The sequence below is a fragment of the Fringilla coelebs genome (assembly GCF_963513975.1).
Source record: "Fringilla coelebs genome assembly, chromosome: 6".
NCBI lineage: Eukaryota > Metazoa > Chordata > Aves > Passeriformes > Fringillidae > Fringilla > Fringilla coelebs.
In genome coordinates, this window is record NC_140034.1 from 38,558,179 (window position 1) to 38,582,628 (window position 24,450).

Genomic DNA, 24,450 nt, shown 5'->3' on the forward strand with positions numbered 1-24,450 from the left:
CCGGGCCGAGCGCCGAGCGGGCGATGGGCGGCGGGGCGGGGGTTTGAAGGAGCGGCGGCGGCAGCCGGGCAGGTAAGGGTGGGCTGGAGGTGTCCCGAGCGGGGACCCAGTTGTCGCCGGGTGAGGAGCTGGGGTGCGGTCAGTTTTGGGGGGCCCCGAGAAGGAGTCGTTCCTCGAGCGATGCGGCGGGCGGGGGTCTGCCCACGCGTGGGTCTGGCGCTCCGCGGCACGGCTGGGGGCGGTGTGCGGGGAACCGGCTGCCCGTCGGGGGCTGCTCGGCGCAGCTGCCGGGGCTGGCTACGGCGCCGGTAAAAAGTTCCCAGTGGCGCTGGGGAATGAGAGCGGGCGCCGGGAGCGGTGCTTGCCCCTTCGTCATCCGCCGGGGAGCGGCGTGCTGCAACCCCCGTCCCAGCCGGGGGCTCCCATGGGCACCCGGGTCGCTGCTTGCCCGGCACTGGGGAGCCTCGCTCTGCACCTGGCGAGGGCTCTGCGTGGGGAAGGGTGAGGTGTGACCGAGGAGGCAGGGACCGCCCCGCTCTGCTCGGGGCTGAACGGCCCGTGCCCGCTCGCTGCCTGCGGAGCAGGGGAGGTGCTGCCCTGGGGGCACGGAAAGGTCGGGGGGCCGCGGGGACGGGGCTTTCATCCTCGCGTCCGTGCGTGACAGTGTCTGTCCCCGCCCGGGGCCGGAGCGGGGAGCAGAAGGGCGGTGGTCGGGCCGTGCAGTGGGGGCTCTCCCGGAGCCCACGCGGGACTCGCGCGGCCCCCGCAGCGCTCAGTGTTTGCCGCACTAGCACGGGTGTCCCGGTTGGCAGGCGGCAGGAGGCACGGGGCCCGCCTGGCTGCAGCCTGTTGCAGAAGTGGCTCCAGCCTGTGCCCGGTCCCGCGACCTTCTTCCCGCCGTGCCGTGCCGTGCCCTGCCCCGGCTCTGCCTCCCGCTCAGCCGAGGCTGCCGGCCAGCACCCCTGCCCGCAGCCGGGTCTAGCTCCGCACGCTGCCCGGGGCAAAGATCGGCGGTGCCCGTGGGCTAGGAGGCGCTTCGTGGCCTCTCGGGTGCGCACAGAGCTGGGCCGAGCCGCCCCTCCTTCCTCCTGTCCGGTTACCTCCGCACAATGGGCACAGTGTGTGCCTGCGGCTTCCTCGGCGGGAATTACAGTTGCATGGGCAGGCACTTTATCCTTCCTGATCTCTCCTCTTCCCCCGAGGGTTTGTTTTCCAGCAGGCTGAGTTCAAAAAGGGCACGAGATACCGCTGGCAAGCAGTCTGGCGCTAAACAAACCTTTTTAGTCAGAATCACATGGATTAGACCCAACTTTCCATTTACATGCAGTGCTACCTGCGAGTTTCTCTGAATTTCACGGTGGCTGGGCTGCTACTGTAAGTGCGAAGGCGGGTGAGATAGCACCCGAAGCCTGTGACAGAGGTTTCCAGCACAGCTTACTGGGGTAGGTGTGTGCTGCTGGTGACTCTAGGGGCATATCCAGTGCAGACTGCCAAAGCTGCTCTCCTACAAGGAGATGCTCTAGCTCTGCCAGACAGCAATCTGAGAGCTGGCTCCCTAGGAGACTGCCAAAGACACCTTGTCTTCAGCCAGAGGTGAAGCTTGATGCACAAAGTCCTTGGGCTACTCTGAACAGCACAGCTAGATTCTGTCCCTAAATAAGGAGAATTTTGGCAGATGCTTTCTCTTCACCCCTTGCCCCCAAACTCTGTCCCACCAACTATCATGTCCCTTTTTGTTCATCTCCTGCTTGCAGAAAGCGAGTTTGGAGGACAGTTTGAATAGCATCATGCTGCCTTTTTATGGTAAGTATGTTGCAAGGCAGCACTGTAGGATGGGCGGCTTCTCAGAGCAGCAGCAAGTCCATGGGACTGGGCAAGACTTCAATTGCCTTGGCTTATGGTGCCCATGGCGTGTGTGGCAGCAGGAGGTGAAAGGCGTGAGATTGTCTTGACTGTGCCCAGAATGATCTAGGAGCAACTCTCCTTAGTGCTTACTGCCAGTCTGGGTGCTGAGGGCTTGTGCTTACTGGAAAGCCGCTGGCTGTAACCGAGGCCAAATAGTTCCAATGCTCTGATGATGAGGGGTGCAGGCTCAGCACTAACACTAAGAAAAGAAGCAAACCAAAAAAAAATAGCAAATGTTCTGCCAGCCCATCTGTGAGTACAGTGCTGAAGTCCAGCTTGCTTGGCTGCCAGTATCTTGCTCTTTGCTCCATGAGACCATGCCATTTCTGGGAAGCCTGACTCCAGGTGCAGCACTGCCATGGGTATAAGGCAGCTCATCCTAAGTAAGCCTCAAAACATGTCTTTCAGAGTGCTGGGGATGTTTTTGTACAGGGTTGGAGCTGAGGAGCAGGATGTGGGAGGATACACTCCATATATTTGATGCTTGGCTGTATCTTAGGAGATGGGTATTTGGGGTGGGAAGTGGATGTTCTCCCCAACCTTGTCTTCCTGCTGACCTTCCCTTGCCAGAAGGGAAGTGGCCTGGCAGTATGGGGTTGGGGATGTGGATCTTTTTGGCTGTGGTTGAAAGCAAGCAGTTGTGATGAAGAATGAGATGGCCTTTCTGGCCCTGCTTCTTTAGGGCATGCCTTCCTGCCCTCCTCAGCTCTCACACTGTGGTCTGGCTCTGTATTTTCTTTGCTTCTGCATGAGCTCAGCCAATACTTTGGGATAGCTAGGGATAAATTACTACTTGCTCCAAATAACCTGTAGATGGAGGCATGTCCAGGGAGTATTTTAGTCCCTGTTACATGAACCCTGCCTAGAATGGAAGGCCTTGTTCACTCATGATATCCCACTGGAGGCCAACACCTTTCGGGAGAGCTCCAAATCTGTCCAAATGAGGAGACAAGGGCAATGAAGCACACATGCTCTGAGCATGGCAATGCTGGTGGTGGTGGCTTGTACTTCTGATCTTGGAAAGCCCTCCTGGGGTCTGGAAAGGCAACAGCTGGCAGGGGAAGCTGGTGGTGTAGTACTTAAGTTCCTGAAGTGTTGCTGACAGGTCCGTTACGTGAAGCAGTAGTCTGATAGGAAGGGAAACGCAGGTCAAACAAGCTTAAGGGGCCTTTTAATGCGTGTTTTGACTTGGAGGCATTTTGTTGCTATTCTCTGTCAGGGTGCCCCTGCCCTTCCCAGCTTAGCTCAGACTTGGCATCTCTGGAGAAAGACTCTTTTTGGCTTCCCAGGAGGAACAACATATCTGGCAATGTGTGCAGAGCCCTGCTGCGAGATACTGACTGCCTCCAGATGCCTTTTCCAGAAAGCCATTTAGAGCCGCAGATTGGTCCTTGGATAACTCCCTTCCCTGATTCATTAGCAATGTGTGGTCTCTCCTGTAATACTCAAATCTGTCTGTGCCAAATGCTGAGAGGGAGAGGCCATGTCTTTTAATAACCATGTGATGCAGTTGGAAAAAACTTTTGGACACGTAGTTCTCTGGTGGCCTGAGTTGATGGAAACAGTCCAAAGGAGAGACACAGCTGGGTACTGAGGGAGAGGACACTGCAACTCCTCTTGGGTGTATGACAGGTAACTGCTTGTAGATTCTGACCTTTCTTTCCCCCAGCATCACCCCAAGCTCCCCTGACCCCACCTGGAGAAGGCAGCAGACCTTGAGATCGGTCCCACCACACTGCAGATCTTGCGGGTCCTGTGTGTGGTGCTGTGTAAATAACTGCTGGTGGCTGGGTTGTGGCCGTGTGATGTGGGCTCCATCATGGAGATGAGGCTCTTGCCACGTGGGAATGGGAACTCTGCTGTCCCAGAGATGCTGTGGTGGATCCCAGAGTGCTGCTGTGTGACAGGCACATATCTGAGTCTCCCCACTCAGTATTATCTCTGCTGAAGGGGCCTTTGCTTTTCAAGCTCTTTGCTGTTGAAAGTACTCAGTGTTGTTGCCAGCAGCTTCTGCTTCCCAGCCCAGGTGGAGGGTCCTGGCTCTTACTTGGCTGAACTGTTCCCTGGAAATATAAAGCTCTGGTAGCACCTGGGCGAGGGCTGTGGGGTGTATGCCAGAAGGGTTTGGCACTCTGGTTCTGTCCCTGCTGCTCCAGAAGTATCTCCTGAGCTTCCTCTCTTAAACCCCTTTGGTCTGAGGTGGGAGCTGACCGTTCAGGACAAGCAGAGTGGGGATGATGGAGGAGACAGATGTCTGTTTACTGTCGTGTGCTGTAGGGTCCATACATGTCCTCTCTCGCTGGCTGCCACCTTGTAGCCAGAATCTGAGGGAGACTCAAAAAGCAGAAGTTTTGTTGGGCCTTGTTGCTGAAGAAGGGTTTTGCTGAGCAGTGCAGTGCTGTACTTCACTCTTAGAATCGCTGGATTTCACTGTTCAGGTAGCAGCTGTTGTTACTATTTTTTATTTCCAGCCCTTGTTGGGATTGATGTCACCTCCCTTCTGTCATACTGTACTGTGCCAGGCTGGCCTGGGGTTTGCTGTGGCTAGAGAGGTGAAGAAATACAGCACACTTGTTTCTCTGTCTGGCCTTTTAAAACAGGTGGGACAGATCAGACCCATGCTTTTACTAGGTTTTTACCTGCTTTTAAGGTCCTGCTCCTGCTGCGTCTGTGATGTGTGGATAGAGGGTCTTTAAAACAAAATTCCCAGTTCTTCTCCAATTCCTTTGCCCCAGCATATTAGTATGTCTGTGCTTCTGTTTTGGGCTTTTTGCTGATAAGAAGCTAAGAATCCTTCTAGCCTCCTGGGAGAATGGCTTATTCATTTCATCCTGCAGTTGTGGCATGTGTATGCCCAACTCTGTGGGAGTTGGAGGAAAGGGGTGCACTGGAAAGATCCCAGCAGAGAAAGAGGATTTCCTCTGAGGAGGAGTAACATGTGCAGCCTGCTGTGCTCTCTTCGGCGCAAGTTGCATGTGTGATGTTTTTTTGCCTGCTTTCTCTCTCCGCTGCCTTTACTCTTTCTCTCTCCCTGTAGGCACCTATTTGGATAGACTCTCTTAACTGCCATTATGGGGCTGCCCAAAGCATGTCACGGGGGCTCAGGTTACTGGACAAGATAGTTAATCCCTTTATTGCCTCACAAGTTAGATGCTGCTGCTGTCGTGTTTGGGAGGGGGCCAGAGAGCTTGCATCCCTCCCTCAGCTCCTGATGCTGCTGAAAGATTGGTGTGAGGACTCACATGTGTTGCGATGGAACATGGTGGCTGTGGCTTTACCAGCAATTCTGGGGACACGTGTACAGTCCTCCTTGCATGAGTGGGGAACTTGCAAAGGGCAGTGCAGTGAACTGGGACTATGCAGCATGCAGGTAGTCATTCTCCCCTGGGCTGTCTGGGTAGCCTTGGGTGACACTGAGCTATGCTTTGTGGCAGGCTGGAGGATAGGGACAGGACCAAGGTGTTGGGTGCTCTTATCTGTGACTCTCGGATGTGCAGGGGCCTGTCCTCAGAGCTCTCTTATGCAGTAGCTCTTCACGTGACTGTCTTTTGGGTTTCAGGTGACAGGAAGCTCCAAAACTCTCAAGTACAGCTGAGATGTCTTATCTGCCCTTCAAGCTGAGAATCTTTGGTTAGAGAGGGGTCCTCACAGGCACCACCAGGCCATGCCAACTTCTCCAGCTGTTCCTAGCCACTCCTGCAACATTGGCAGCCTTCAAAGGTTAGTTATCATGTATGTTAAGTAGACGGTTTACATGTGGTTGCTCCCTTGCTGTTTTAGTGCTTCTAAGTCGGTATACAGGGGATAATCACATCGCAGAAGGGCTTGACTCTGTGGGTGTTTGGGACCTGTGGGGGGCTCTGGAGACAACACTGGGACTTGCAAACCCCCATGGCCCAGATCTCTGGAGGGAAGGATCAGATTCTCTACAGCAATCCACCTGTGGCTGTTCACCTGAGTGTGCATGCCTGGATCCTTCTCCCCAAACAATACCATGGTCTATTGCTTATTTCGTGCATAGTGGGCAGTGAGTCGCTGGGACCTGAACTGAGGAGCTGGAACAAGCTCTCTGGGCCAGGGAAAATGGGAAGACCCCCTTCTGAAGGCTGGGAGCTTGTGCTGGCATTGTTCCCTCTGTCTGTTACATCAAATGTTTCTTTGGGGCCACTGTTCCCAGTGGCCACCTCTCTCTCCCTCATTAGTGTAGGGCTTGGCATGCCAGCAGGAGGGAGCCTCAGCAATGTCTATGCCTTGATCGGATTTGTCAAGGCTCCTTCCCTTTTCTTCCTGTTCATTGAGGTCTGAAACAAAGCAAACAGAGGAGAGGAATTCCAAAGAATAGGAGTGAGGAAAGAGAGGAACGCTGGAGTGACAGGCTGCCCCTGCACACAGGCAACCCCCTGCCTTGGTCAGGTGGGGCAGAGCTGGTGGCAGAGCATTTAGGGAGGGTGAAGCCATTCCTTGGCACCTCTGTCCCCAGCTCTGGCAGCAGCTGTCTGTCTCCCCGTGCTGTGCTGTGGGACTCCTATCCTCAGTGCTCAGGGAGCTCCCGGAGCCTCAGGCTCGCTGCCCACTCTGCACGGGCACGTGCACCTGAGCACAGCTTGAGGGAAATTCTTTATTTGACTTGGGCTGTGGTAAAAGGTTTCCCTCTTTACCTGCATCAGGAAATTTTCCTCTGCTAGGCAGATCCAAAGAAGCCCGACATGGAGGTGAAAGTCCTGCCTGGTGCCAGGGCAGTGGGGCACTGGCCCCTCCCCATCTTGGAGCCAGATAAGTGCTGGAACAAGGCCCTTTTGTGCAGACAGGTGTGTGAAGTGGAGACAAACAGTGCTCTGGCACTCATATTGTTTCCCAGGAGGCAGGAGACTCGGGAGGGGAGTCATGGCCAGCCAGACAAAGCTGCCACAGGTAAAGCTTTGTCCAGTCTGATAGATCTCCTTGCTCCCTCCTTTGTCATCCCCAGGCCATCATGCAGTTTGCCCTTCATCCTGCCCCTGACCCACCCATAGATTGGATCAGGGAAGGCAATAGGATGCTCAACAGCCCCAGTATAAAGCACTTAAGGTGAAATACATCCCTGCTAGTAACTCCCTCCCCTTGCATTTAAGCTGCAAGGAACAGCCTTTAAGCCACAGTCTCTTCTTTCCTTTCCTTCCTCCTCCTTGTTCTCTACCTTCTGGCAATCTTTGCACTCCATGGTTTAATTAAAGAGCAGAGCAAAGTGCTTAGACTCCAAAACGTGCAGATTAAGGGGTTACTAATCCTCTTCCTCAATGGGTGCTCACATCCTGTCCAGCCTGTTATCAAGCTTCTGTTCCCTGAGTGGAAACTTGGCCAAACTTGAGACCTCTACCTCTCTTCCTGTTTGCTGTGCTGAGGAGGAAGGGTGAGGAGTGACCCAAGAGCCATGGGGGAGAAGCCAAGAGAGTAGTGGGCTTACAGAATTCTCGAGGTGGGTTTGTAGTCAGCACTGGCTATCTTTGCTTTTTGTATCCTGTCTCGGTTTGGTGCTCCAGGTGCAATAAAGCAGGGGTTTGGTGTTTTTCCTTTGGTTCTTTTGGATGCTGTCTTCCTATTCTGACAAAATATGCTTTCTGTCAGAGGAAACAACTGTTTCCCTTTGTGTGTGTGCTTATGTGTTTATTTGCTGGGTGATTTGGTTCAGGTGTGTACCTTCCCTGTGCATACACTCCTGTCTTGATTTCCCAACAGTCTCCTCTGTGCTCTTATTCCCAGTGTATGGCCAAGTGCTGCAGCACTGCTGAAAGAGCAGGGCTCCCTCACAGGAGTGGGAGGCTGGTTCCTGGCAGGGCTGCGTGAGGCCGGTCATATCCTCATCTGGGGAGGCTGAGATCCCTTAATAGGACGTATGGTGTCAGTGAGAAGGGGAAGGTGGAGTGTTTGTGGATCCAGATGGAGGCACTAGGAGGGAAGAAGGAGTAGTGAGGATGAGTGTGGTGGGAAGGGTATGACTCTTCCTAGAAGCATCCTGGGAGACCTGATCACAGGATGGTCTGAGATGTTGTGCCTCTCCTGGTGCAGGCTGGGCACTGCACAGAGGTTGCTGTGGATTGCAGAAGACATGAGCTTTTGTCCTCAGCCACTCATCTGCGGCTTGGTTGAGTTGAGCTATGCTGTTTCTTCCCTGCCTTTGTCCTTTGGTGTGCAAGTTCACGGTTTAGCTCAGCAGTGTGAGCAGCCCCAGGGACAGGAACACAAGGAGCAGCAGGAAGGGAGGAGGGCTGGTAATGGGTTTGGATGTTGGGAGTATTCTCCTTTCCGCTGCCTGGCTTTGGGAACTGCCTCCCCTCTGGGATCCACTTTCCCTCCTTTTTTGCCCCCACCAATCACTACCTCATTTCCAGTTTGCAAGATGCCCTATGTGGTTTTTTTGCAGGTAAGTTTCGTGTCTTAGCCTGGACAATATTTTTTTCTCCAGTGTTGTCAGAGCTTCTTGGCAACATGCAAGCTTCTCTGTAGCTCAGAATCACTTCTGGTCGTACAAAATGCCCAGGGCACCCTGAGTGGATGGCACTATTGCTGCTTGGGGTTTTTAGAGCCTGCCCTGAGCCATTCTGGTTTGCTATTTATAGTGCAGTTGTTCCATTCCTGTGTGGATGAGCTCTGCTTTCAGCCTGACTTGGGCACTGAGGGCAGTGGTGCCAGGAATAGCTCTGGACAGGGAAGATATAGGAGTGGCTGCTTGAGCACAGCTCCCAGTTTGAGCTAGTCCCTTGTGGAAGAGGTACCAGGCTGCATCCATGAGCTCAGCTGCTTTTCATACAGAGGAGAGGGACTGCCTTTCCTTGTCTGTCAATGCCTTGTGCGTGCCTGGCTGCCAGAGTAGTTTGGCATTGTGAAAGATGGAATTTGGAAGAGTTGCTCCAGTGACCAATACTAGCAGGACCAGTGAGGGACCATGGTGTCACGAGCTGATGGCATGAAGCTGTATCAGCAGAGGATTAGGTTAGTTATTAGGAAAAACCCAGAGGGTGGCTGGGCACTGGAACAGGCTCCCCAGGGAAGTGGTCACAGCACCAAGCCTGACAGAGTTCAAGAAGCTTATCGACAATGCTCTCAGGCACATGGTGTGATTTCTGAGGTTGTCCTGTGCTGAGCTGGGAGTTGGACTTGATGATCCTTGTGGGTCCCTTCCAGCTCAGGATATCTTATGATTCTGTGCAGGGCAGTTGGCATGGGAAGCCCTGCTCCTAGCATGTCCTCCAAGCACTGGTAGTGACCTTGTGTCTCCTGAACTGCTGCCCACTGGGCGGGTGGATCCCTTGTGGTGGGGTACCAGCCATTCCTTGCACAGGGCCCTGCTCTCTTCTCCCCAGGGAATGTTTGCTAACCCCAAGGGAACTCAAACTAAGGCCTGAAAGGAGCCTGCAGCACAAAAAAAAATCAACACCCTCCTCAGCACTGCTGCTTGGGCAGACCTGCTCCGGCCTTTTGGCTCATGATGCTCTCAGCTTGTCTGGAGACCAGAGCTAGACAAATAATTAATTGCTTGATTTAGTGCCCAAAGTGAAAAGCTGGAGGGAGAAAAACTCAACACAGACAAATTTGAGAGACCCTTTATCTTTTATTTTAAATGCAATGCAGCTCAATTACAAACAAAACAATGCAAAATGAGACTTTTTCCTTGGAAAACAAAGCATTTTGTTCTTGTCCAAAACTTGTAATGAAGGAGCAAATAGCTCTGAGCTGTCTGAAACTGCAGTTTTCAATCAATAACTATTCAGCCAAAACCACTTACCCAGTTCTGCTGGTAACAATGCACAGCAGGCACCTGACAACCTGGCTCACAGCCATGCCCCTGGCACCTCCCCAGAGGTGGATGGTGTCGTACCTTTTGTGAGCTTTTCCAGGTAGAGTGCCAGTATGGGGTTGTTGGAGTCCCTTTGTCTCCTTTTTTTGCTGTAATTAACCTAATTAATTTTGCCTGAGGTGGTGCAGACTGACAAGCATGTGTAGGGGCTAAGTCTGGCCTGTTGTGTTGGGTTATGGTCTCCCTTGTCCCACCAGGGAGCACCGCCTGGTGCAGGATGTTCAAGAGCATTTCAAGGGAGCAGGGGGATGTGGGGTTAATCCCTACTCATGGGCACTGCTAGCTGGAAACTTGAAGTATCAGTAACACACAGTAACACATGGGATGAAACTCCCAGCCCTTGCTGTATCGGCAGGATGCCTGCTGGGTGTTCCAGCTGTGCTGATGACAGAGCCGATCTGCTAGAGGGCTTGCTGGAGGCTGACTTGGAGAAAAGCTGGAGTTCCTGGCTGCTGACCCTGCTCAGCTCTGACCCCAGGAACTGTTGCAAGCCCGCAGCAGTGAAAGTGTCAGGAAATGGCAGGGCGAACAGGTATTGATGCCCGTAGCACATCCGGACACCAGCACACGGTGAACTTAATGGATTCAGAGCTGGCCATTAGCTGCAGCACAGACATCAGCAAAAATGCAGATAGTAGAAACCTAATCCCATGAGAGAGGAAGGGAGCTAGAGATCAGCCCCTGTTGCTGCTCCTGTTTCAAGAGGCAGTCGGGGTCCTCCTGCACAGTGCCCAGGCCTGGTCCCTCCTGTGCCAAGCTGTGCTGGCCAGGGAGGCAGGAGGAGGAGATTTGATTCAGCACTTCGTGGCTTCTGTGTTTGTCTTCAGTTAGGCTTGAGCTTCACCAGGCCCAGAGAAAGGCCAGTCAGTGTTGATACTTCACCTGCTGAGTATTCTTTTAGCATCAAATGACTTGTAGTCCAGGGAAGTAAAGCTGGAAGCAGTGTGTTGAACACCTCTGCTGTGAGTTTCTTGGGGTCCTTCCAGCTTCTTCTTGGGCTTAAAAGGAATGAGAGCACTTGGTGTTGCTGTCTGAGTGGGCCCCCTTTACTTTGCCTGAGAGTTGTGGCAGAATGCAGCTGCCCAGCTTGTGAGTACTGCAGGATGTCTGGTAGCCTTAGGCCTCCTACACCACACACTCGCACATTCTGCTGTGGCACTGCTCTCCCCATGCGTGCCCTGCGTGCCCTCTGTGGCTGACGCTCTGCCGCCAGCTGAACCCAGTGCCTGGCTGCAGGCAGGGAGACTGACTCTGCAAAAGCAGACTGTGTCTAGCAGGGCCTTGTGATCGGAGTCCCTGCCAGGAGGAGCTGCTCCCCTGATACATTCCTGGGTTTCAGATGTGAAGAGGTAAGCAGCATGGCATTCCTGTCAGTCCCAGCCTGAGCTTGCTGGTTTCCTCTGGAAACGAGGAAACAGTCTGGTGACAAGAGTCTCTGCTTCAGCCAAGCTTGGAGCTTCAACACCCTTCAGAGACTTTTAGCTCCTCTTCCCCAAGTGGTTCTGCCAGAGAAGGAGAAAATGGCTTTTCAGTGTGACCTGTGCAGAATAAAAAACTGATTTCAGAGTGGCAGAATAAAAAACTGATTTCAGAGTGGCAGAAATGTGTGTGTAGTAATCTTACGGGCCTGAGAAGAGCTTGATGTTTGAGCTGTAACTGAGGCACAGCTGCCTGTTGTTCCAGGAGGATTCTTTCTGGGATTTTTCTCAGTAGTTTGGTGGTATCTGGGAGCAGTGGGGAGATGAGGATGCTTCCTCCTTTTACAGCATGTGTTAATACCCAACTCTGAGTGCTGCTGGGTCCCAGCTCTAGAACATGGTGGCTCTTTTGCCAGATGTTGCTCTTTCCAGGGAAATTCAGAGGTGAAACTCTCACTTAGGGTTTGCTTATCATAAGACTGGGGAGGGAGGGACAGCATGGTAATCCGGAGCATGGGGTTTTAATCCTGCTCTCCTGGCCAAATTCCATTCCGCCTCTGTAAATTCCTGCAGCTACCCTGCTCTGCACTGCTCACACTGTGTGGTGTCTGCCGGCTGGCACAGCCCCCCTCAAGCAGCAGCATTTCAGACATGGGGAGCAGGACAGGGAGGTGACCCTTAATCATAAGGCACTTTGTCAGATGGGTGCTGCAGTACACACTTTAAAGGTGATCTGCTGAATGAGGAACCAGCCTGTCTCCTCCCTGTTTGTAAGAGCAAAAGTGATTGTCCCCAGTTGCCTCTCTTCAAAATGTGGTGCCTTTTCTGAGTTGCCAGTCTGGCTGTGCAGTTCTTGTCACAGCTTTTGGGCTCTTTCTCACCCTCTGAAAACCTGGGAAGCTGTTGTGTTGGGCTTCTACTGAGGCAGTCTAAGCATGTCAGCTAAATTCTAAGTCTTCCAAAAATGAGACCTGGGAGAAGAATTTGCAGTTTCTTTCACCTATACCTAGGTAAGACAACAGGCACCATAGCTCCATGAAATCACTCCTCTCCTGGCTGCCCTGCAGCTCTTTACTGGGAACAGCCAGGCTACCTCTTCCTTTGTAATACCTAGGGGGGAGGCAGTAGAGGGGGCAGCAAGCTGGGGACTGTCACTGTGCTCCTTCAGGCCTCTGGCTTGGTACCCACAGACAGTGTAGTTGTACCTCAGCATGCCTCTGCAGGTACACATTAGCTCTAGAATAGACAACAGGCAGACACCCCCACCCTACCATGAGCCTTGCTGCCAGTTGTGATGTGGGAAAACAGAGCTGCTCCGCTCTGTGCTTGCAGGGCTGGAGGAAACATGGTAATGTGATGGCAGAATTTCTGCTGCCAGCTCTCCCTAAACATTAACTGCTCACCTGATTATTACTGAGCTGTAGAGAGCGAAGGCCACCATTCAGGCTGAGCGATGGGGCCTACAAAGAAAAGGGGATTTCCTGCAAAAGAGTGGACCTTGGAGGAGTGGAGTGCCAGCACATGGGCAGCTCTCAGGAGGCGCCTGGAGCAAGCAAAGTGGCTGCACTTTCCCAGGAATGAAGGTTGCTTGTGCATGGAAGGGTGGCCGGCATACAGCCAGCTTTGGGCTCCTGCCCACGCCTCAGAGGTTGCTGTGAGCATGCCCTGGTGTTTGTGCAGCTGCCCAGCTCTGCTGGCATGACGTTCTCTGTCCCCTGGCCATTGCCCGGTTGTCACTGGAGGCAGGGTGTCCCAGGCATGAGACAAGACCTGGGTCCTGCCTGCCCCTTCCCTAGTATCTACCCTGGTCAGCTTCTTCCAGATAGAGAGGGGACAGGGGTGCCTTTTTCTGTCCCAGTGGCTGTATCCCCTGATCCCTGCTGAAGCAGGAGCTGCTTGTTCCTGGGAAGAATGTGGGGGAGGGAGGATAACCTGCTGTGAACAGCACTTCTGCCCCGCACCCGCACTGGGGTTGGAAGCCGGCAGTATTGGGAAACCTCTCGTCTTACTGCTGGCTGTGCTTGTCTGGTGAGCAAGGAGACTGAGGAGGGAGGGCAGAGAGGCCCCATGCTGTGACTGCAGGGACGGGTAGTGCCGGGAGCTTTACGTGCTGGGCCATGGCTGCTGGTACCCGCTGTGCCCCTTGCCAAGGAGCTTGCTGTGCCTCTAATGTTTCAGAGGACGAGAGGCTGTGTAGCTGCCATCTTCACCCCCGTGAGCACCCCAAAAACGCCCCTGCCGTGCCGGTGCTCCCCAGCAGCCTACTTGTTCCTGCCCTGGCTGGAGAGGGCCTGGCTGGGTCTCAAAGCACTCGCTCTTGGTGCTGGGAGCAGACACAGTGTGATGGCCAGGACGAGCGTGTGGAGAGGCTGTGGAGGTCAGCTGGAGCACGAGGCGGTTTTCTCTGCTGAAGCGGTGCTGTTGGCAGCGGGCTGCAGGTCTGGACTGCTCCCAAAGCATGGGTAAGCCCTGCATGGTCACTGCCTCAGCTGGAGCACATGATGGATACCGTGGGGCAGGGGCAGGACGGTTCCGGGAGCTGAGCATGTGCCCCGCGGCGGCTGGGGGAGCAAAGGGAAGGGCCCCTGCCCCGGGGAGCCGCCGGCTCAGAGGAGTAGCAGGGCAGTCGGGCGTTTCCTCTCGCTGCCGGGGCAGGGCTGGGCTGAAGGGCGCTGCTGAGGAGCCGCTGCCTGTTTTACCGGGGCTCTGCAAGGGCAAGCAGGAGCTGCCCGAGCGGGAGGGAGGTAAGCGTGCCTCCCAGGGCAGCCATTTGGGTGCTGCTGTGGCTGCGCGGGCAGGCCGGGGCGCGCCGCGCCGCTCCTCGCCTCACCGGGGGCTCTGGGGTGGGGGCGATTTACATTGCATCGGAGTGCTGTGCAGGCGCTCCGCATCCCAGTCCTCTGCCTGCTGCCGCTCCTGGCCTTCTCCCACCGCACCCGGCCCCCTCCAGACGCCCGCGGTACTGGACACCTCCGGCAAGGGCTTCTCCTCCTGCTCCAGCCCCGGGCCAGGGCTGCTGCCTTCGCCCAGCCCCGGGCCCTGCGCGGTGCGGAGGGGGGAGCTGCAGGTAGAGCCTCTCTCTGCATAGTTAGCATTCCCAGCCCCGGCCTCCTGCTCCTCCTTCCACCATCCTGCTCACTCCTGGTACGCTGGGCAGGTCTAGTTGAACACTGCACCCTTGCAGTGAGCCCTGCTCTTCTGGGCCAGAGCAAGGATGAGACAGTAAGGGAACAGTTCTTTCTTTCCCTTTCAGATCCACAGTGAAGCTTGCACCAAGTGCTCTGATGGTAGCCAATATCTCTTCTCTCTGGGTAGCAGCACATTCTGCATCCCACCCTTGCCATATCTGCATCTGGGGTAGGCCATGAAGCCAGTCTTTCCCAGTCATGGGGAGAACAGGTGGGCTCTGCCACCATCCCAAGGCCCCCAAAGATCTCTCAGTGAGGACAAAGTCTTCTGCACCTAGTCTTCTGCAATAAATGAGGAGGCAGGCGCTAGGAAGGGGGTAGATAATCCCGATGCTTCCTTTTTTCACTGTGAAGGAGGGATGTTGAGGCCTGGGAGTGGGAAGGGATTGAAAGGAGGATGGATTCCTCCCAATTTACTTTGGGCAACTCTGCACCCCTGGCGCTGGGGGCTCTTGAGTAGAAAGCGAATTTAATCTCTTGTTTTGTTTGTTCTTTCTTCCTCTGAAAGGGGGGCCGGCGGGGTGTGCAGGGGGAGCTTGGGTTTGAGAGCGGGGAGGAGGGGGAAAGTGTCAGATCTGGAAGGGAGGAGTAAAGAGAGGACAGGGAACGGCAGCCCCGGGAGGGAGCAGTAGCAGTGGGCTGCCAGCCGGCTTGGGAGGCGCCGAGGAAGGAGGAGGCGGAGGAGGCGAGGGGAGAGGCAGGTAAGGAAACCAGCGCCTGGGGGAAAGGCAAAGGCAAGCAGCCAGGTGGAGGAGTAGGACAAGGGGTGGCCGGAGGGGTGGGGGTGTTATGAGGTGGGGGATGGATGGATCCTTGGGTGCCTCTGGGAGAAAACTGACTTGCTGCTGGTCCCATCTGGTCCCACAGAATTGCCATCCTAGTAGTGTGCTCACATGCAGGCTGGGCACAGAGTACCATTCCTGCAGTGAGGGGCCATGGGGGCAAGTAGGAGCAGGACAGGTGCTGCTGTGTGCCATCATCTTCTCTCTCCTTTGTTTGTGCTAAAGTTGCTTCCCTGCCTCTCTGCTTCCCCTGGGTGCTGGCTGACCTCCTTGGCCCTTTCTCACCATGCCCCCCTGCCATTCCCCTCCAGTCTGGCCTGAACAGCCCTCCAACTTTGTGTGAACCTCGGCATGTGGGATGGGAGACAGGCTGGCAGCAGCATGTGGAGATCTCGTCATGTCCAGCATGGCCCGTGGCTGTGGCAGGGAGAAGGGGTTCCTGGGCCTGGTGTGCTCCATGTGTCAGCTCCCCGTTCCCTGCCATGCCCGTGCTTGGCCTGCTCTGTGGAGCACAAAAGCAGGTCAAGCCCGGGCCTGGCTTGCAGGGAGCTGTGATGCCAGTAGGCACCTTCTCTGCCAGGAAGAGGGCTTTGCAGCTTTCAGGGGCCGTGCCACGGGAGCTCAGCTGTATCTCCAGTGGGCTGGCGTGGCCATGCTCCTGCGGGCTGCCCATGCCATGCCCAGCCCTTCTAGAGCCTGGCTATCCCTCACCGAGGGTGGATGGGGCCATCCGTCTGCAATTGCTCCAGCGGGCTGGAGCTTGCACCCGGCCCCAGGGGCCGCGGGGAGGGTCGGGGGCCGCGGTATGTGGCTCCAGCCCCCGCGGCCCCATGGGCATCTGCACATCAATGGGCTCCGGCGGGGTGTGTGCAGGGGGAGCAGACCCTAATCCGGCCCATTCAGCCCGACGGGAGCTTTTGTTGTACAGATGTTGCTGCGCCGAGGGCGCGGAGCCGCGGGCTGGGCGGCAGAGCGAGGGCAGGCTGCGGCGGGGGGCAGGCGTCTCCTTGCCCGTGGGGTTTTTGCCTGCCCGGGCACCTGGCTCCGCGGGGCCCCGGGGGGAGCAGGGCTCTGCCCGTCGCGGGAGCGTCCCGCCGGCGGCGGAGGAATGAAAGCGGCGTAGCACGCGTGGCAGAGCGCGGCGGGGTGAGGAGGCTGCCCCGGCCGCCCGGTGCCCCAGTGCGGCCGGGGAGCGACTTTCACCGAAGTGTTTGGGGTTTTCCCATCGCAGTGGGCGGGCGGAGGCGCTTGGGTGGGGGAGTTTCCCGAGCCCCCCGGCCCTGCGTGGGCCGCGCTCCGGCCGAGGCGGCGAGGGAGGGACCGCGCCCCTCCCACGGACAGGCTCCGGGACCCGCCGCCCCGCTCGGGAGGGCCTCTTAGCATTATTACCTCTCCTCTCCTCTGTGAGCTCTAGGTCTCTGGGATGGCAGGGAGCAAGGCACAAAGTTGGGGTAAAATCTCTTGGAAACCTCCTTCCTATCCCCATTCCCCTCCATGTTTGAGGTACCCCCCACAGGCTCTGCAGTCCAGTCGGATGGCGGGACAAATCAAGGGGGAGTAAATGTTCCATCATGGGCAGGAGTGTTCTGTCTGGAGAGGTAGTGGGTGTCTGTTTCACTGCTTCAGTTGCCCAGGTACTGTCTTGGAGGGAAGAGGTGATGGAGGATGTCCTGCTGGGGAGATGTTGGCACACCTGGGTGGGGGCTACTGGTGAGACCTCTCTCTTTTCCCCTGTTCCTCACAGGCTCTAGGATGCCAGGGCCAGCCGGACTCGGGTTGCCCACCTGATCCTTGTTGCCCGTGTCCTGCCAGCACATCATGTTGCGCTCCTGGCGCATGAAGCTGAAGTTGCTGCTCGCCACAGTGACCCTGGCTATTCTCCTCTCCTGGCTCTACCTCTTTGTGGGAAACCTCGAATGTGAGTGAGTCCTTCTCGTACTCCTCAGATCAAGGGACAGTCCACAAAAGAGGGCGGGCAGCAGGGGATTAGGCCTTGGGATGGTTGCTCTGGCCATGCAAGTCACTACAAGTGAGTCTGACTTTGGGACATCTCCAGGGACATCTCTGGAGATCAGGGGAACAGAGCTGAGATGTTGGCTGGACACTTGTGAGACATGCTGGGACCTCTCAGTTGTGGCTCTGCCCCAGCATTCACACCTGGGCCCTCCTGGCCTTGCCATGCCCTTTGCATGTCTCCCTGTCTCTTCCACAGATGGCCGTTTCCTCCTGCTGCCACCCTGTGTGGGCGAGCAGCCGAGCCGGGATGTGGAGCAGGAGGCGCTGGCCTCACGTGTGCGCAGGGTGGAGGAGGAGAATCAGCAGCTCCGGCTGCAGCTTGGCCAGGCTCAGGCAGAGGGCAGCGATGGCAGCCCGCAGTGGGGGACTTCTGCCGAGGACAGAGACCCCTCTGGAGGCGAGAGGAGCAACCACACGGCCTGTCCCAAGCAGAGGACAGTGCACAAGTGTGAGGTGGGTGATGGCACCAGCACAGTGGCATTGTGCATAGGGAATGTTGGGTGGGAGGCTGGGACCCTGTGGAGCATGGATATATGAGCAACTCACCTGGCACTGCTCTCCTTGTGCTCTGGCTGTGCTGGGGCCTCATCCTGGCTCTCCACAGTGCTCAGTGGGTGAGAGTATTTTCCTTCTCCAGAGAAGGAGTCCAGACAGGAGGAGTGGCAGCAAGACTCCTGCTCCCCACTTCTGAGTTAGGGAATTCCCACCTCTCTTTGGGGCTCTTTCTGCATGGGAAAGGTTGGGTTTTGAAGCTTCTCCCTGTAGTGTGGTCCCAGGCAGTAGCTGACAGCCCCTGCAGGAGGGGGTGTCCAGTCTCAAAAAGGCACCGTTTGTCTTTGGGCAGCTCCTTCACGTCGCGATTGTGTGTGCTGGGCACAATGCGAGCCGGGACGTGGTCACCCTGGTGAAATCCATCCTCTTCCACAGGTAACGGGGAGACATGCCAGCAGCCTGCTGGTTGGGGTTCTCAGATGAGCTGCTGCAGGCTGCAGTGGGGCAGTGCTGCAGAAGAGGGGCTTTAGGACCTCTCTCTACCCCTTGTACTTAGAGTGGCAGAGTGGAATTTGTTTCCCCCAGAGGGTTTTTTTTTCCATTTGCCCCCTCAGCTGATATCTGTTCCATGGGTGGGAGAGGGAACTATGTCCTCTTCATTCTGCTGTGATGCTGAATGTTGCTGTGCTTGCCCTTGGCAGGAAAAACCCCCTCCACTTTCACTTCATCACGGATTCAGTGGCCCACCAGATCCTCCAGACGCTCTTCCAGTCCTGGATGGTGCCTTCCGTCCACATCAGCTTCTACAATGCCGATGACTTGAAGGCAGGTGCTTGCCCTCCCTTTACCCTGTCCCAAGCCGATGCTTAGAGGGTCAAGGGGAGCAGCAGAGAGGGATGAGTGGATGGAGGACGATTAACTTTTTCTTGCTGATCCCTGGCTCACCCCTTCCTCTTTCTGGGCTTGTTGCTGGTGCTGCTGAGAGGGGAGCCCAAGACTGGTACTGGCGGGGTGGGGAGGTGCCTTGCAGTAGCAGTGCCTCTGTGGCAGAGCTGAGTGAGACACTGGAGTCCACGTGGGGGTTCTGGTGGCTAGAGGAAATGCTCCAGGCTTGGCTGGCTCCACAGCTCTGTATGCCCTTCTGTTGTTGGCCTCCTCTGCATGGGGTTCCGGTACACACAGTTGTCCTGCCCAGGCAGGGGCAGGGCATGGCCATGCCTAGCCCTGAAGTGTGTTGCCTTGCAGCCAGAGGTGTCATGGATCCCCAACAAGCACTACTCTGGCATCTACGGGCTGATGAAGCTGACACTTACCAAGGCACTACCCTCCAACCTCTCCAAGGTCATTGTCTTGGACACGGACATCACCTTTGCCACCGACATTGCTGAGCTGTGGGCTGTCTTTGGAAAGTTTTCTGGTGAGGACAGGGTGCCCCTGGGGCCCTGACAGGGCCTTGGATGCTGGGCTCAGGGTGGCAGTGCCTGCCTGCCACAGCACCAGCACAATGGGTTTGGTTGGGCCCTCTGAACCAACAGCAAGATGAGCTGCATCCATGTCCCTCTGTTTTCTCAGAAAAGCAGGTGATTGGGCTGGTGGAGAACCAAAGTGACTGGTACTTAGGCAACCTGTGGAAAAACCACAAACCGTGGCCAGCCCTGGGACGTGGCTTCAACACGGGTGAGTGTGGGCTGCCAGGGTGGCAGGTGCAGCCTCATGGCACATGCAGCTGAGGTGGCACTTGGCACAGGGAGACTGGGTAAAGTAGGAAGGTGGTGGGTACAAGAGGAGTGCTACAGCATCCCAGGGTTGTGGGTAGGCACAGAGAAGTGGCATGTCCTAGGGGCTGAAGTTATGCAGGCAGCTGTGCCTCAGCTCTGTTGTGGCTGGGTGCTCTCTCAGTGACCCAGTGCCCTCTTCCCTGGCCCTCAGGGGTGATCCTGCTCTTGCTGGACCGCTTGCGTCGCCTGGGCTGGGAGCAGATGTGGCGGCTGACAGCAGAGCGGGAGCTCATGAGCATGCTCTCCACCTCGCTGGCTGATCAGGTAAGTGTCCCTCCTCTGGGGCAGGTCGGTCCTTCTGCATTCCCACAGCATTGCGGGCACAGGGGATCTTCCTCGTCTACCCGTGCACTCGCTTTTCTCTCTCCTAGGATATCTTCAATGCGGTGATCAAGCAGGACCCATCCCTGGTGTACCGGCTTCCCTGCTTCTGGAATGTGCAGCTTTCTGATCACACCCGCTCAGAGCAATGCTACACTGAGCTCTCAGATCTCAAGGTGGGTGGGGTTGCTGCTTTTGAGACTGGGGAGGGCCTGAAGGACAGTGCAGGCACTGGAAGTCCAGGGAAGTCAGCATGGGGTCTGAGGGCTTGGGGAGCCTGGTGGTGCTGACTTCCCTTACATGGGGTGACATACTCCTGCTCAGGTGATCCACTGGAACTCGCCCAAGAAGCTGCGGGTGAAGAACAAGCACGTGGAGTTCTTCCGTAACCTCTACCTGACCTTCTTGGAGTACGATGGGAACCTGCTGCGCAGAGAGCTTTTTGGCTGTGCCAGTCTTCCCAGCCCACCCAGGGACCAGGTGAGGCTGGCTGCGACTCTGCCCCCAGCTGCAGAGCTCTGGGTGGGCAGAGACCTCATGCAACCTCCCCTGGGATTCCTACTCTCCCTCACCTTCATGGTGTTGCAGTTGCAGCAGGCGCTGGAGGAGTTGGATGAGGACGATCCCTGCTATGACTTCCGCCAGCAGCACCTCATGCAGCACCGCATCCACCTGTTCTTCCTGCAGTATGAGTTCCCGGCCCTTCCCAACCCCACCGATGTCACCCTTGTGGCCCAGCTCTCCATGGACAGGTACTTGCTAGTAGGACTGGTGGGAGGTTGGAACCCATCTCCACACCTCTGGGTAGGCTCTTCAGATTTGGAGCTACCAGGGAATTTCATTTGATCATTCTCATGCCAGCATTTGGAGTGAGAAACAACACCCCAAGCTGGGAACATTCCCTCCTGAACTGGGTGTGACTGGCATGCGGCTCTCTGGAGGCGCCCATTTCGGGTTTGGTTCAGAAGCTGCTGCAGGGCAGGTCTGCTGCTCAGGCTGTGCCCTCTGCTCCAGGTTACAGATGCTGGAGGCCATCTGCAAGCACTGGGCAGGCCCCATCAGCCTGGCGCTGTACATGTCGGACGCCGAGGCGCAGCAGTTCCTGCGCTATGCCCAGGCCTCAGAGGTGCTGAGCGCCCGCCGCAACGTCGCCTACCACATTGTGTACAAGGAGGGGCAGTTCTACCCCATCAACCTCCTGCGCAACGTGGCCTTGGCCAACACGCAGACGCCGTACGTCTTCCTGACGGACATCGACTTCCTGCCTATGTATGGCCTCTACGATTACCTCAGGTAAGGCTTTTTCCAGTTGGCTTTTGCTAGCCTGCTGGGTTCCCCAAGCACCAGAGTTTTCGGGAAATGCCCTCAATAGGGCAGCTCTCAATAGGCAGAAGCTGTTTCCTTTGTGTTCAGCCTTGGGGTCCTGCCCTTACTTTTGTCAGACACTAGCAGATGAGGAAGGAGCTGTGGCTTTGAGAGTTCCCCTGTTCCTTCTATCCCTGCATGGTACCACTGCAAATTCTCCAAACCTATTAATACCTGCGGGGAGTAGTGGGCAGGCTGGAGGGGCTGAGGAAGGAGGCTGTGGCTATCTCTTACAGTCAGGGAGACCTCACACCCTTCTACTACCACAGGAACTCCATCCAACAGCTGGAGCTGCCCCAGAGGAAGGCAGCTCTCATCGTGCCAGCATTTGAGACCCTGCACTACCGTCTGACCTTTCCTAAATCCAAAGCAGAGCTGCTCTCCATGCTGGACATGGGCTCCCTCTACACCTTCAGGTAGGGACTAGCACTGTCCCACCATCCAAGCAGAAGCCAGCTGTATACCCCTCTGGCTCGGGGCTGTGCACCCCCTGTCTCAGAGGGGGGGTAGCAGACCCTCTGCATCCTCTACTGTCTCAGTCTCTCACTTCCATCTCTCCCCGTAGGTACCACGTGTGGCCAAAAGGCCATGCCCCGACAGACTACGCCAAATGGCGGACGGCCACCGTGCCCTACCGCGTGGCATGGCAGCCAGACTTTGAGCCTTACGTTGTAGTGAGGCGAGACTGCCCCAGGTATGACCAGAGGTTCGTCGGCTTCGGCTGGAACAAAGTCTCCCACATCATGGAGCTGGATGCGCAGGTGGGTGAGGGGCTCCTGGCGCCGCTGGGTGTTGGGGGCCTGTGGCTGGGCAGTGACATTTCTGATGATGATAAGGGCTGCTGCTCTATCCCCAGGAGTATGAGCTGCTGGTCCTGCCCAATGCCTTCATGATCCACATGCCCCATGCCCCCAGCTTCGACATCTCCAAGTTCCGCCTGAGTGCAGGGTACCGGGGCTGCCTCCAGACCCTGCGGGAGGAGTTCCACCAGGACCTGTCGCGGCGATACGGGGCTGCTGCGCTCAAATACCTCACTGCCGAGAGAAGCCTGTGACGCCTGGGGACAGCGGGTGCGGGGTACAAGCAGCACACTGGAGAAGGGAGGGCGCAGGGCCTCCCTCCTGCCTCTGCCCACCGCCGCAGCCCAGCCCGAGGGAACAGAGTGGGCAGCACAGCCTCTCTAGCCCACCAAAGGGATGCCTATAGATAAGATGGAAGACGTCAGCTGCAAGAACAGGCAGTGCCTGGAGGTCAAGCTGCTCCAGCCTTCCTGTGTTACAGGGAAACCTCCCCATGCCAGGGTGGGATCTCCTTCCTTCCTTCTTTCAGCCGATGTGGATTCCCAGTCTTCATTAGTTCACCTCACCTTGAGGCCTGGCTCCTCCCAAGATCTGGGAGCTGTACCTTACCCTGTTCTGCCTCTGCTCAATGGTCCGAGGTCTCAGTCCACACAGCCCTCAAGGGCTTTGGTGAGTTGGAGATGAGGTCATACAGCAACCCTTTACATCCTTTGTGGAGCAGGCTCAGAGGAAGCCTCCCAGCACCCTGGGAGGAGCGGCCAAGGAGTACTGCAAGTAGTTGGAGCCTTGGTTCAAACCCAGATCACGGCTGGGCTTAATGAGGGGAAATATTATTATTGCCCGTCTGTATGGATGCAGTCTCCAGTGGAGCTGGCCCCGTACAGGTGGTGTGGGAGTCACCCAGAGCAGAATGAGATCCCAGACCAGGATGGGCTGTCTGCTGTTGCCAGCAGTGAGCTCCCAGGATGGACCTGCACCTCCCAGCTGGGAGCAAGCCATGCTGGTGACAGATCCTTTCCTGTGCTGGTATTGCCCCACAGGGCAGGGCTGCCAACCATCCCCATGGGCAAAACAGCAGCTTCATAGGCCAGCACAGGCTGGGAGAAGTTCGTGATGAGGGCCACCCTGCTCCTCCCCAGTTCTTGGCAGCACAGTTGTTGCCATCAACAATCAGAGACATGGCTGACACTGGACAAGACCATAGCTGAACACTGTGGGGGAAGGAACCCCATGCTGGGAGCAGCTTGACTGGACACTGTTCTATCGTTATCACACACTGGAGCACAGAGGATGCATTGCTTTCCTCACACTATTTAAATTATTTAATACTTTTCTCATAAGAATTCAATAATTAGGGTTTCTGGGTTTTATTTTTAATCTTTTCTTCTTCCCAGATGATTTTGCTGGTGGCCCTGGAGGCTCTCCAGGCCAGTTGCTGCTGCAGTCTCCACTGTTCTCTTCTTAGCTTTGTTCTGGGCTGCAAGGGCCTGCTCTGTACAGGGTGAGGATTTCCGTCCATGGTGGGAGCGGCTAAGAGGAACCATAGAAAGTGCGGGGTATGGAAAGGGCACAAATGCCTCTTGCTTATTCTCTCTTTTTAATTTAATTTTTAAATTAAAGCTTTTTTATTCTTTTTCACATTCTTGTTAAAACTGCCTGGTTATTAATTTTTTTCTTCTGTGAACCTGCACATACCCTGAAGGGAAGGCAGCAGGAAGAGAGCAATGGAGGAATAGCCCAAGGCACACAGGTGCCCTGCCAGCTCTGAAAGGGCTGCTGGTGCTGACTGAGTTAGGCTTAAGGCTGAAGGTTCCTGTGCTGCAGTGGGACCCCGGCAGCCTGCCTGCACGGCCAGCACCCCTGAGCCTCTGGCTTAGGCATAGAATCAGTTTAATCACACCCAAGTAGAAGTGGTTTCATGTGGCGGTGCTGCAGCTTGTCCTTGAGAGCCTTGACTTTAAAGACTCTTGGGAATAAAAGCCAGCTCTGAGGCCCCACGGGACACCAGGCTCGCATCTGCAGGGGGGAGGACGAGGATGATTTGCCAGGAGCAAGTGTTGAGGCTTTATTTGGGAAAGGGCTGTGAAGACATTGCTCATCACTGTAAAGCCAAGGGCAGCTCCACCTCACCAGTCCCTCGCAGGCAGCTTTTGTTTAATACAGCCCAAGCTCACTGACACTGTGCTGCTGCTGCACTAAGCAAGATCAGAGGGTTAGGTCAGATCTAGACACTGCTAGAGCCTTGGTAGAGCAGGGCTGAGATGGAGCAGGCCTCTTCCAGACGATTCCTCGGTACATAGGAGGCAGTGGAAATGCTTGCTCTGTGGTTGTTTGGAAGGTGTGCTGGTATGCCTGTAGCAGGAGGGCTGTACACCATCGTTTCCAGATAATCCTTCCCAGCCTAGACAGTCACTAGCCCAAAATGTTCCTGCAAGGGTGGAGGTACTTGGAGGTAAGCCCAGCTTGGGCTGGTCTCCATGTGCCCTCTGCCGGGCAGCATCAGCTGGGAGGCACCCACAGAGTCAGAGCCAGAGAGATTGTCTGAACTGAG

The 24,450-nt window shown here is 56.0% G+C and overlaps 2 protein-coding genes across 5 annotated transcripts in view; one reads left to right on the forward strand and one right to left on the reverse strand.

Moving 5' to 3' along the window:
• Positions 1-5: 5 nt before the first annotated feature.
• On the forward strand, positions 6-22,162 carry LARGE2 (LARGE xylosyl- and glucuronyltransferase 2). Of its 4 annotated transcripts, none has more exons than XM_084208788.1 (16): positions 6-72; positions 5,465-5,625; positions 16,872-17,045; positions 17,340-17,596; positions 17,988-18,070; positions 18,337-18,464; positions 18,885-19,052; positions 19,208-19,312; positions 19,565-19,677; positions 19,785-19,910; positions 20,059-20,214; positions 20,323-20,486; positions 20,749-21,027; positions 21,369-21,515; positions 21,665-21,860; positions 21,956-22,162. In XM_084208788.1, the coding sequence occupies exons 3-16, from the start codon at positions 16,946-16,948 to the stop codon at positions 22,151-22,153; spliced, it is 2,220 nt and encodes a 739-aa protein (XP_084064914.1). In that variant the 5' UTR covers positions 6-72; positions 5,465-5,625; positions 16,872-16,945; the 3' UTR covers positions 22,154-22,162. The 4 variants fall into 4 exon arrangements, with proteins under 4 accessions (XP_084064914.1, XP_084064916.1, XP_084064913.1 ...); XM_084208787.1 differs by lacking the exon at positions 6-72 and adding an exon at positions 3,476-3,537; XM_084208790.1 differs by lacking the exon at positions 5,465-5,625 and having other exon boundaries at positions 27-72.
• Positions 22,163-23,303: 1,141 nt separating this feature from the next.
• Positions 23,304-24,450, reverse strand: part of PHF21A (PHD finger protein 21A) — a 134,894-nt gene continuing 133,747 nt past the window's right edge. The window contains exon 19 of the mRNA XM_084208795.1: positions 23,304-23,429. Within this exon, the coding sequence (XP_084064921.1) occupies positions 23,361-23,429 (69 nt within the window). The 3' untranslated portion in view covers positions 23,304-23,360. The remainder of the gene's footprint in view (positions 23,430-24,450) is intronic.